This window comes from Vigna unguiculata, chromosome 11 (assembly GCF_037176805.1).
Source record: "Vigna unguiculata cultivar grain cowpea cultivar isolate G323 ecotype 2 chromosome 11, ASM3717680v1, whole genome shotgun sequence".
In the NCBI taxonomy this organism is placed as follows: Eukaryota; Viridiplantae; Streptophyta; class Magnoliopsida; order Fabales; family Fabaceae; genus Vigna; species Vigna unguiculata.
This window is the reverse complement of record NC_140802.1, coordinates 44,074,445-44,086,974: the sequence shown is the minus strand read 5'-3', so window position 1 is coordinate 44,086,974 and position 12,530 is coordinate 44,074,445. Positions and strand designations below refer to the sequence as shown.

Sequence of the window (12,530 nt, the reverse complement as noted above, 5' to 3'; positions counted from 1 at the left end):
AGATTCATGACTAATCCTACTACCACACATCGGATGACAACAAAACATGTTTTGAGGTACATCAGAGGTACATCTTTCTTGGAATTTGGTATAAAAAGGAAACTAGAAGTTTAAGACTGCTAACATTTTCAGATAGCAATTATGTTGGAGATTTGGATGATAGAAAAAACACTTCAGACTATGTATTTATTCTAGAAACATAGGCAATTTCTTGAGGCATCTAAGAAACAAAATGTGGTAGCTTTGTCCACAACAAAGGTAGAATATATGACGGCAGCTCTATGTGTTTTATATCTCCATTCATGTTAACTTTTGCTATCTTTTATGTGTTTTATATCTTTCCAATATTTATTGCATAACACTATTATTATTATTATTATTATTGTTTGGTTTAGTTTAGTTTAGCAGAAAGAGAGGTTTAAATAGCAGTGGAAGGTTGCCATCAAGCCTAATGTATAATGGATTAGGTGCGTGGTCACACACGTGACATCGCGATCAACTTTTTCATTTTTTCAATCAATTATATATATATATATATACTACATTAAACGTGCAAGTGTAAAAATGAGTGAAGTTAACAGCCACTAATATGATCTTATTTATTCTACGGAGTAGTATACAACAAATATATGTTATGTACTTAGAAAAAAATCTCCATAAAGCTCTTCCGAGTGAGCCAATCCAACAAAATCAAATGGATAATCTCGATCGTTTACATCTCCATCTTCGGATTGCTAATTTCAACTACACCTGCAGATACATAAAACCATGTTTACAACAACAATTCATCATCCAAACAACTAAGAAGAATCTCGAAAAGAGAAACTTGCAACCTCGTAAGTTAATTTGTTTGTCTGGTATCAAAACAACGTGTTATACATGGCAATTAGCATCGATCATTCTAATGTTATTGAGCAAGCTGCAAAGAACTTTGCCACTACTCTGTAGGTCAGAAAGTGATGTAAGAAACAAATAAAAGAGACAACTGGCTTGATGGCTGCATGATTAAAAGACTCTTTTGAAAAATTTCTTCATTTTGATAAAAAAAAAAAAAAAGGACTTATCAATGTCTGTGGGACTGTCGTGTCTCGATCAGCCATTAAAATCCACTCTGCTGTGCTTCTACTTTCTACTTTAAGGATATCAGGCTTAGAAAAAAACAGTGATTTGACAAGTCATAAATTTGTAGCTACCTGTAAATGGCTGAGAAGGAAAAGATGATGATGATGCTCTCCCTTGATCAAAAGCAACGTTGTAAAGGCTTTGAAAATCACCTTCCCAATTGGAAGAGGGTAGAATTTGCTGCAGTGCACGTAGTTATTAGACACTACAAGAGCAATCATTACAGAACAACAACAACAACACTACAATTGCATACACAAAAGGGAAACATACAGTGAAACAGGACGAGTCAATAAACGCTTCGGGCAAAGGTACATGTGTAGTAGTAGTACTAAGGTTCCTTCGAACTCCCACATTCGGAGGGCTTATCCCCACGTTATTTATTAATCCACCAAAACATGATACAAGTTGCTGTGTCGAATTCAACTGAACATACGAGGGGTTGTTACACATACTCATATCCGATGCCATCCCAATGTTGGGTAAACCTTGACCACATGAAGGAAACACCTGTAGGAATCAAACATAAACAGTTATGTCATAAACAGATGCAAGAACATAATCCAAGGTTTTTAAGGTAAAATCTCCTAGTATATATATAGTGTATTTGTGATTATAATGTGATTATTTGTAATTTTCCGTCACATGTTAAGAAGCTGTTACTATACTGAATCCAGCTAATAGAAAAGGAGAAAAAAGTTGAGTCACTGTGCATACCTCTCTGGCAAACAGTTCGTCAATGCTTGGATTTACAGCCGCTAATTTCATTGACAAGAACTGCATGCAATGATAAACATTATAAGTCACGCGCGGACATTAATTCAAGTGTCCTTAGACTTGAAAGCATAAAAAATTCAACTTTTCCAACATGAACAGTGAAGAGCCTAATTAATTTCACAGGGACCAACAAACTCTAACCTCGACTTGTCGTTGAAGAGACTGAACATAGTTAATGATTTCATCAAGCATTCCAGCTTTGCCTGCAATTTTGTTGCAACCCGGAACCAAATCTTGCAAATACTTCATTCTCTCACTAATTTTCTCCCTTCTGACCTGCATCAAACAAAACAAAACGCTCGCATTAACAAACACAAATAGAAACAAAACGCGTCGTTTAATATGGTACTTAGGTTTTTTTTTTTTTTTTCACTCACTCTTTCAGCTAAGCTATGACTATCAGTGGCTTGGCCACGACGCGCTCGGACATGAATGTACTCGCGCTTCTGGTTCTGAACCTCGGAGCCTTTCGAAGAATCCGCAGAGGTTTCTCTGTTGTTCTTATTTGCGTTGGATTTGCCGTTTCTGTTGCCGGTTTGGTTTGTCACTCTGGATTCTCCTTCCTCACCACTTCCTTTCACTCTCTTCTCTTTGTTATCACTCTCCGCAGCAACCTAAACAAAATCGAAAAAAAAAAAAATCGTCACGTTTGCCTTACAATAGTCCACACCACACCGAATCATAACCCTCTATCAGCATTCTCTGGTACCTTGCAGTTCAGCGCCTTCCTCTTCTTATTGTTTTCCTTGGGTAAAAAACCGGAAGAGGATCCGAATCCGTTGTCCGATTCGGGGCAGAGACCCGGGTCGGGTTTGAGAGAATGAGCCAACACCTGAGAGAGCGCGGAATCATCACGCTCACGCGCCATGGCCAAGCCCTGACTCTGAGGAAGGTTGTTGGAAGAAGAAGAGAAAACGAGGTTAACGTGAAACTCCGTAGCGGAACAGTAAGGTTGGTGATTGTCGTGATGGTGGTGTTGCCACTTCATGGTTGCTTCCCTTTGTCTTTCCAACACTGTCATGTCCGAACAACTGGCTCCTAGATTCCCCGAACCGTTGAGACAATGCAACATGCTGAGGCTGTTATGGTTATTCGTTATTCCTAAGGATTAGGCACCGCTACGTTGTTGGGCTAGTAGCGGATCCGAAAGTACGCGCCTCGCGGTGTGTGTGGAAAACAAAAAGGAAAAACGACGTAGGGTCACGGAGAAACACTGGAATAGTGTTAAGGAAGTGCAGAGAGATAGGGTGGGTATATATAAACGGAGGGAAATTAATTTCTCTATTTATTTTATTTTATTTCAATCACACTAATAATTAATAAAAGGAAATAAAAATATGACCGGAATAATTAAGATAGAGAGAGTGGGACATATGGTCTATTGATGTAACCATAACCGAGGCTGTGGCCGTGGGGCCCACTGATATGACCGCCACGTGGGCGTGTCCAACGCTTCGAAACGGCAGGTTTTTTTTTTCTTTCTTTCTTTTTTCGACTAATCAACTTTGTAATTAATTAAACTCTACAATAATAGTACTTTCGTCATAATGGTTTCTTTCTAATCTCTTTTATCAGTACTTGCGGTGGTTGTATCGTCAAAGAATGTATTCATTTGCATCTCGCTTCAAACATACAAGTAAAATAAAAAAAGAAGAAAACTTTAAATTTACAAGAAAATTACACACAATTATGTGTTTTCATTTTATTTAAATTGGATGTACAAACAGTACATAAATTATGTGTGTTTTTGTTTATTCCAGCAGACAAGAATGTATTCTAAAATAAAACATTTGCAATATAGATGAGAGAAAGTTCTAGCATGTTAGAACTATGAATACAGGTCTATTCGAACCAGTTACTTACGTTTGATAAACAAAACCACATAATCTAAAAATATTCGAGGTTCCACTTTAAGGAAAGTGATTGATGGGTTAAGAAGAATTGACCCCATACTTAGTTGCTAAACATGACAGATTTTTTTGTTTTAGTGGCTTATGAGGATGTTTAGTTATTGTAATGAGACAAGTTGTTCAGAATAATAAGTCAAAGTCTTATATCGGATAGAAAAGATAAAATTAAACACTATATAAGATGAAATATTTATAAATTTATTATCTTAAAATTTTGGATTAAAAGTAGTATTAAATGTTTTATGTGTGTAAGACTAATGTGATACATATATATATAAAATCACAATCTTTCGACGACTATGACCGGTAATGAATGTTTTGATGCGATGTTAACGAAAGGTGAAGAGTTGTTGGTAAAATGTGAGGAGAATGTTTAGCAAGAGTGTGATATGGAAGTAGCAAGTTGACACTAACAGCATTGTCTAAATCATGGTTTGGTTGGAAATTTATGCTGCGATTTGAAGCTTGAAGCAATAGCGGAAGGTAAAGGTGATGAGGAACAAGTCCAGAGAGGATGAAGGCAACTTCCATTATCTCTTGAAAATGTTTGTAACTTTATTTTTGGTTGATGTCTCTTTCAACTCTATCTCTCTATAGGTCCCCTCTTCCTATGCACCAGTTGCATACATACACTTCAAAATGGGTCCTCCATCTCAATCTCATTTCCTCTATCATATCACTTTTTTTGTGGTTTACATCAACACAAAAACTATGTCACTCTTTCTTTTTTAGTTCCTCAAGTGCTTTCCATCTATATATTCTCTATTTTCTTTCACTAACTCTTTCCATACACTGCATTTATACCTTACACACTCTCTATAAACAATGCCCTCTTATCTTTTTTCCCCAATTAGTCAAATCTCTTCCATCATTAATCTCTAGAAAATCTGCTTCATCATTATACTTCATCATAAACACATGTTTTGACATGGCTATAGCTTCACCAATACTTGTGTCAATCATGAAAAATATCACTGCCTTAATTAACTTGTTTTTCATGCAACAAAATAGTACTACCACCACCACATATTCAGGTGCATTCAACCAAAATTCACTTCACATTTCTTCACTCATATGATGTCAATAATTTAAGATTTTTTAGTCGACGATTTTAGTTTTAATGTTTGATCAAGTTTCCTCTTAAGAAGTTAATTTTGAATTCAAAATAAGTTAGAATTTGTACTCACTTATATATTCTAAATTATTAACATTATTTCAACAATTTCTGGTATAAAGTTAGGAAACTTTTACTCATTCACGATAATATTTAAATATATATTCCTTCTTAATCTATTTAAGATATCTTTTAATAATAAAATGGAGAAAAAAATTAAGATAAATCATTTGAACTTAAAATGTTTATGACAAACACTTATACTTATAAAGCTTTTTGACTAACTTAAAATTCACAGGATCTAATTGCTAGCACCTGCTAATAAATTTTGGAAAAATAATTGGAAAGGTTCTTATCTTATGGAAGTGATATGTGTTCGAAAACAATAATTGGGAAAAGGAGATGGCATATGATGAAGCATTGAAAGAGAGCAGCAGATCCGATGTATTGGGAAATCCTAGTTCTTTCTCCAGGCCCCTCGTATTTTTTTCATATTTTAAAGAAAGTAAATATGTCTTTTTTATTTAATTTGTTAGAAAGTATTATTAATAAAAAGATAGTATATGAATATAAATATAGACGAAAAAAGTAAGAGAGGTTGGATTTTTGAGAGTATGCATTGATGAATTTGGCCACTTGCAAGCTTACAGGTGGATGCTATGGGCTTCCTTCTCTTATTTAATGCACAGACATCTTCAACTCCTTTGCCAAACAAATACATTTTTTTAGTCATAAAAAAAATATCAATTTTATAAGTAACAAAATTATGCGTAAATAAATTATTAAATATTACAAGAAAAAAGTTTATGGATAAAATGAAGTAAAAAAAATATAACGTACCTTTGAAAAATAGCTAATTGTTGCCTCTCTTTCTTCAGTTAATTTTTTCACAACATAATACAAAATAATTTATAATTACTTGAAATAAATAATAAATAATTTTGAGTAAAAAATATATAGATAAAATGAAGTAGAAAAGAGGACTATTTTAAAGTATTTCTGATTATTGTGACTTGCTTTGATTTAGTTGTTTGTTCCACAACATATTATAAAAGAATGTTTAAAAGGTCAAATAAATTAGAATTATATATATATATATATATATATATATATATATATATATATATATATAAATTTCGAGTATATAACTTATGAACTGTTTCAAGTGAGAAATATACATACAAATTGAGTTTTCTCTTCTGCTGATATAAAGAAGAAAAAAAAATGAATATTTTTAAAAGCTTAATGGTTATTGTCACATTCCTAGATTTAAGTTATTTTTCTTCATGATGGAAAATAATTCAAAAAGTTAATAAATTGAAAATTATTCTTAGTAACAGAGTTATAGAAAGAAATACAGATTCTTTGGGTTAGATTATGAGTAAATAAATTATTTCGATTAACAAATTTATAAAAAGAAATAAAAAAAATTGCAGATTGCTTTTCTTGAGTTAGTTCATTTGCTCCATGATACAAAAGAATGCTCAAAAAATAAACTAAATTGAATTTTTCACATAGTAAGAATTATTAGCAGAAAAAAAAAACGATGAATATATAATTTATATACTAATTTAAGTAAAAAATTATTTAAATAAAATAGAAAAAATAGCGTACTTTAATCCTTTTCAATTTCACATCTCATCTCGAGTTGGTTGATTTGTTTCATAATATTGTACAAAGAAAAATTTTAAATTATTTTAAAGTAACAAAAGTATTTAAAAAAAATATTTTTTCCAGATATAAAATTGTTAGTAAATAATTAACAAATATTTTTTAGGTAATAAATAGAAAAAATGTAACATACATTAGAATATTTCCTAACAAATACCGTTTTTCTTAAGTTAGTTCATTAGTATTTTCAAAACAACAAAACTATCAGTAAACAAATAAAAAATCTACAAGTTACATGATTACAGGTAAATAAATTATAAATTATTTTAAATAATAAATTTATAAAATATTAACAAAATTTCAAGTAATAAAATTATTAAAGTTAAGACTCATTGACGAAAATTGGTTAAATATAAAAATAATGTTTGATTAAATGAAGATAGTCTGGTTAAAATAATATGGTATAGTATAGGCCTAGCTAACATAATTATCTGAAATATATAATGAAGAATTTATATATATTAATGGTATTATTAACATATCTCAAATATATGATAAAAAAAAAATCGATATGTTAATGTTTTAAATGAATCTTTGCATCTCCTAGATTAATCTATAACTTTAGTGATAAATGTCAAAATAAAAAATAAATTTGTAATCCTTATATATGTAATATGTAATGTGAAAGACTAACTTGTTATGTAAATATTAATACTTTCTTGCATCAGCAATATAAATTTTTCAAAAGGTTAGATTAAATAACTTTTACAAATTAACTCATAAACAAATTATTTTTTATTAGTGAAAATATATATACTAGGAACACTTATGTTTGTTTTTTTAATAATAATAAGTAATAAAATTTTAATTATAAATATAAATATTTTTTATAATAAAAATTATTTTTATTTTATATATAATATTTTTATAATAAATATTTATTCTGATTTAAAAGATATTAAATTAAAATAAAATTAGTAAAAAAAAAAATATTACTTATTGCTTATATAATGACATAGATACATGAAAAGAATATAATGGCATCTTCATACGCGCTTGGTTGGAACCATTACATTCTATTCTATTCTCCATCTTTTTTTCTTTGGACCCATTACACAGAGAATATATAAAATGAACAATGCCCACTGATTCAAAAACCATAATATAGTTGTTGCCAACTGTGAGTAAACTAGTATCTTTTATTTTTTTTTTTGAAAAAAAAATTATATAAATTTAAATTTGTGAATGTATAATAAAAATTTAATGTAAGTGTTTCTTTTAAATTAAATAGTAATCTTTTATTCCATAAAATGTATCTAACATATATACACACATTATATAAATGTTTCCTACCTTATTTTTTTGTACTTGACAAATAATAATTAATACCGATGTGAAAAACTATGTTGCATGCATGAGTTAATAATGTAATTACGTCATTGTCCTCCTTTTAATAAATTATGAACATTAAACCTGTTAGATAAAACAGAAGTAGATTGTGATCACCATGAAGCAAGTTTACCCTAATTTGAATTTTTTTTTTAATAAATTTTTATATTATTCCTTTCTTATGTTTTTAAAGATATATTATTTTATGATTTTTTATGATTAAAAATTGAAATTTTCGACGACATGTCAAGTTGCTTTAATATCACAGTAAATTTTATTGGCGGGTTGGGAAACGCCAATAAAAGATCAAATGTAGCTTACACATAATGTTTGTCATTATTAAGCGTGTAAATAACAAGCTCAGATGATTCATGTCAGGTATATCAAATCCAAATATAAAAAACAAATTTTGAATTTGAAGTTTAGATTCATTAATGGGATCAAATTTATATTAAGATTGACTTTCTAAATTAATTTCCGGAAAGTGTGTAATTTTGATAAAGAGATAAAGAAAGGGGGTACATAGTAAAACCTAGAGATACAAATATCAATTCTCATTTTGTGTTTGTGTGGTGAAGTTGTAAATGGACATAAATATTTTGGGTCGAAGTCCACTTTTTATGGGTTTGAAAACCATGTGTGGTCCACTAAAACAAAGATCCTTTTCATGTATTTATACACAGTAGAGAAAACATTGAATCCTATGAAACTGTTCTATTAAAGTTGAATATTCATTGAGTATAGTGTCACTAAAATTCAGTTTTTTTTTTTTTCTACAACCATGGTTTCATTCAATATTTTAAAGAAAATTCATGTTAAAGACATCGAATTAAAATTGATTATGATTTATATTAAGTTTTGTAACTAGCATATGTTCACTCCAACAATTAAAAAAGGGAAAAAAATGTTGTTAGGTTTGTAGTGTAGAATCAATCCCTGCACCCTTGCATTGAAGTGTCAACACCTATTGTTTGCTCCCAAATAAAGTGGCATGACTTGAACTTTTATGTCTCAATACTTTGGAAGTTCCAGATACAAGATCAATTCATAATATATAAATAGGTACAATTCTCATTTTATAAGTCGATTTTATAGAGTTGAGTTAGGTCTAAAGTTCATTTCTTAACATAGTATTAATGTTGAAACATTCGATTCCCTCCAATATAAGGTCGCTAACAGGTGCAATCCTCGTCATTTTAAACCTTTACACTTTTCTATATTTTTCTAAATTTGAATTTAAATTTTCTGTTAAATTTTTATGTTATTTTTCTTATTGAACCAATATGATTCTAATTGGTTGGTTCCCAAAATTGAAACCTTTATCTACTTATCTCCATTACGCCTTCAAGGTATAAAGAACACTATCTCTCTTTTCTCAATCGCTCTATCCCTTTAAGATTCTCTCAAACTTTGCCATGAGATTTCAGGGACCAGTGTGAGTGGTGAATTACCAAGTTCCTTTTTGTGACATTAAATACCCCAATGATCTTGGACCTTAGGTTTTGTTGAGCAATGTAGACTCTCATCATTCACTTAACTTAACCTACATTCTACAAAAATCAGACCTTCAGAAACAGGACCACTCACTCCACTTCATTAGTATATATAGTTCCATTAAAGGGAATAACTAATGATTCATGAATATAACTTTTCAAAGGTTCACAAAAAGTGCTTCCTGGGTTGGTTATGACTAGAGGATTTAGAGAACACCAGAAAAGAAAAGGTTAGTGAATTACCTTTTTTGAATAAAACCTGCAACTTTCTTTTTGTTTGGCAAAACCAAAAATATTTGAAGGCAAAAAAAAAAACACAGAGCTGATGAGTCAGCTCTATGTGTTATGAAAGCTACTATAAACGACTTAGTTCATTGAATTTGAATGCATATATCTATTGCCATGCATACATAATTAACTTTCCAAGTTAATATTTCAATGAATCAATTTCTTTTTCTTGATTTAAAGAAGATGAGGCTAACATGCACAGTTCAATTAATATTTTTCATACAAGCAAAATTAAATATAAAATTATTTTCTTATCAGGAAAAGAAAATCACAACTATATTCAGTGACTGCATGATGTGTACATGAACTTATGCAATGAAGCAACATAGAAAGTTAAACATAAATAAGATTCTCTGGGTATTGTTTTGTATCATTGGTCGTCAGTATATTGTGAAGATAAAGTAGAGGAACAATATAGAAAAATCCAATAGAAAATCCAAATTCATATTATTCTTTTCAACCTCATGTTCAGCATAAAATCCAAATTCATATAACTCTTTCCAATCTCATTGTTTATTTTTGAGGTTAAAACTTTTATCACGGTTGTATCTTTAAAAGAGACGAAGAAAGAAAGTGTATTTAAATTATTCTTGATCTTGACTCTTAAACGATGTGAAATTATTAAATATATTGAATGAATAAACCTTAATACATTGATCAACGCGAAGGTTAGGTTTATAAAGAAAAAGAAAGTGGAAGAGGGTAGAGATTTACGAGCTTATCCTGGTTATGGAGAAATGAAAATGGTACTTCACTGTTGCACCAATGAGACGACACACAATCCTTCAAATGCCCAACCAGACAAAAAAAAGAGATATATTTAAAATGCTACGAAAACATGAAGAAAAAAACGTGGTATGGTGATATCGTAGTACGGGTTTCAGGTAGCCTTACAACCTTTTGGAATGTTGCTCTGAGCAAAGGTTGGGAAAATCCATCTCTAAATATCTCACGAACTGAATACAATAAAATATTTTTTGTGAGACGCTGAAAATTTAACTCTTTCCCCCCTCTTGCCAAATTTTTCTCAGTCTTTCAGATTACGTTAGTGATAAGTGATGACCACTGCTTTTTTAGATACCTGTGAACACTTATCTCTAACTCCAAATATTTGAGTCTAATTTCGATGGAATACCAAAAACCCCATCCAATAAACTTTCTTCATGCACACTATACTACTATGAATTGCCAACTTTAAATTAAACTATTTGCTGCCACCTTGTCTTACATCATGTCATTCATTTGGGAGGGTGAGAAACCAGCATTACTGTGTTACCATGTTAAAGATTTCACATCGACGAGAGATTCACGTGTTAGAGATTTCATATCGACTAGAAATAATGTAAATTCATATGTTGAAGATTTTATATTGATTAGAAATGATACAGATTTACAATATATAAGTGAATACAAATCTTACTTTACATGACATAAATAATTTCATTTACATTGAATAAATATAATGCAAAGTCATAATAGTATATATAAGTGAGATCAAATCTCATGTTACACAACATAAATGATCCCATCTCCAATATTATTTTGAGGGTGTGTTTGATCTCAGTGTGCCTCGCCTCAAAGTAAAAAATTATCTTTTTAACTTTCACATTGAAAGCAACGTTTTATCATTTTGTTTGATTTTCTTGGAGGAATAGTGAGAATTGATTTTTGTTTTGTAAAAAAAACAACCACTGTTTTGTACAGGTGAAATTGTTTTAAATTCAAAACTTCAGTTTGATTAGAAAGTGGTAAGAAGTAGTTTTTCTTGAATTAAAAAATATGCAGTAAGTTTTGTAATGATCTTCTTATCAAATCATAAATGAGTTCAATCAAAATCCTTTTTACTTATGTTTGTGGTTTAAATTTATGATTGAGATAAAGGTGGTCATTTGCAGCTATCAAAAATACACTAAATACAAAATAGGAAAGTCAAAATTTTCCTTCGAGTTTAACCACTCAACAATGTTTCAAGTGTTGTATATTATCAAAAGAATGTTTTATCGCCACAACAAACTTAATATAGATAATCCCAAAGAGAATATTGTAGACTTACTGCAAGTACTTATATTTACTCAATAGATGGTATGCTGATAAAAAAAAAAACAAAAAATTACACATTTTGTTATACTCGTAAATAATTTATTTCAATTAAAAAACAATAAATGATAACAAAAATCTCATCAAATAACTCTCAAATTCTAACAAATTTTCAAATGTTCAACCCACCTAACCTAATTTGGAAACTTGAAACTTTTATAAACATAGCAATGTTTTGTGGTAGTAATTTTCTATCAAATGCACCTTAAAGTGAAACTAAGACTAAACCTCACATTTCAACTACTAAATTGACAAATTAGTATATACTTTCAAATGTATTATTTTTTATTCAAACTCAAAATCTTTCCGATACACACATTAAATAAATTCAACAATGAATTTATGGATTTTGATCGTTCAATTCTTTCTATTCGTCCATTATAATATTTAACTCACTTCAATAACCAACTATACAATCTCAAATTTATGAAACTAATCAGAATCTTCACAAATTTTAAAAGAGTTTGTTATTAACATGTTTCATCATATAGATTAATTAATCAGTGTTAAGCATTAAACTCTTACCTTACTGGAGTGATTTTGATTTTGATGCTAAGAAGTTGATTAATGGTTGCATAGTTAACAGAAAGTACAAAAGGTGTGTTGGGAAAATTCCTATGCATTAATAAGCTTCACAAAACGGTACCATCAAGCTAAATCAAGTCTTGTTTTTGGAACCATATTCTTTTTAAACCGATTCCCTTCACTGAATGTGAGCTATGGCCAATA

General features: G+C 30.0%; 1 protein-coding gene across 7 annotated transcripts; it reads right to left on the bottom strand.

Moving 5' to 3' along the window:
* Positions 1 to 565: 565 nt before the first annotated feature.
* Positions 566 to 3,136, bottom strand: LOC114168601 (transcription factor bHLH63-like). 7 transcript variants are annotated; one of them, XR_003600708.2, is made up of 8 exons: positions 2,609 to 3,136; positions 2,277 to 2,513; positions 2,041 to 2,175; positions 1,840 to 1,899; positions 1,396 to 1,632; positions 1,194 to 1,302; positions 834 to 937; positions 566 to 750 (listed from the first exon to the last, which is right to left on the bottom strand). XR_003600708.2 is itself a non-coding variant. In XM_028053487.2 (7 exons), exons 1-7 carry the CDS (start codon positions 2,969 to 2,971, stop codon positions 938 to 940), a joined length of 1,146 nt encoding a protein of 381 aa, XP_027909288.1. In that variant the 5' UTR covers positions 2,972 to 3,136; the 3' UTR covers positions 566 to 937. The 7 variants fall into 7 exon arrangements, 4 of the variants coding, with proteins under 4 accessions (XP_027909288.1, XP_027909286.1, XP_027909287.1 ...); XR_003600709.2 differs by having other exon boundaries at positions 725 to 750; positions 834 to 942; XR_014986179.1 differs by having other exon boundaries at positions 834 to 1,302.
* Between the last annotated feature and the right edge of the window lie 9,394 nt (positions 3,137 to 12,530).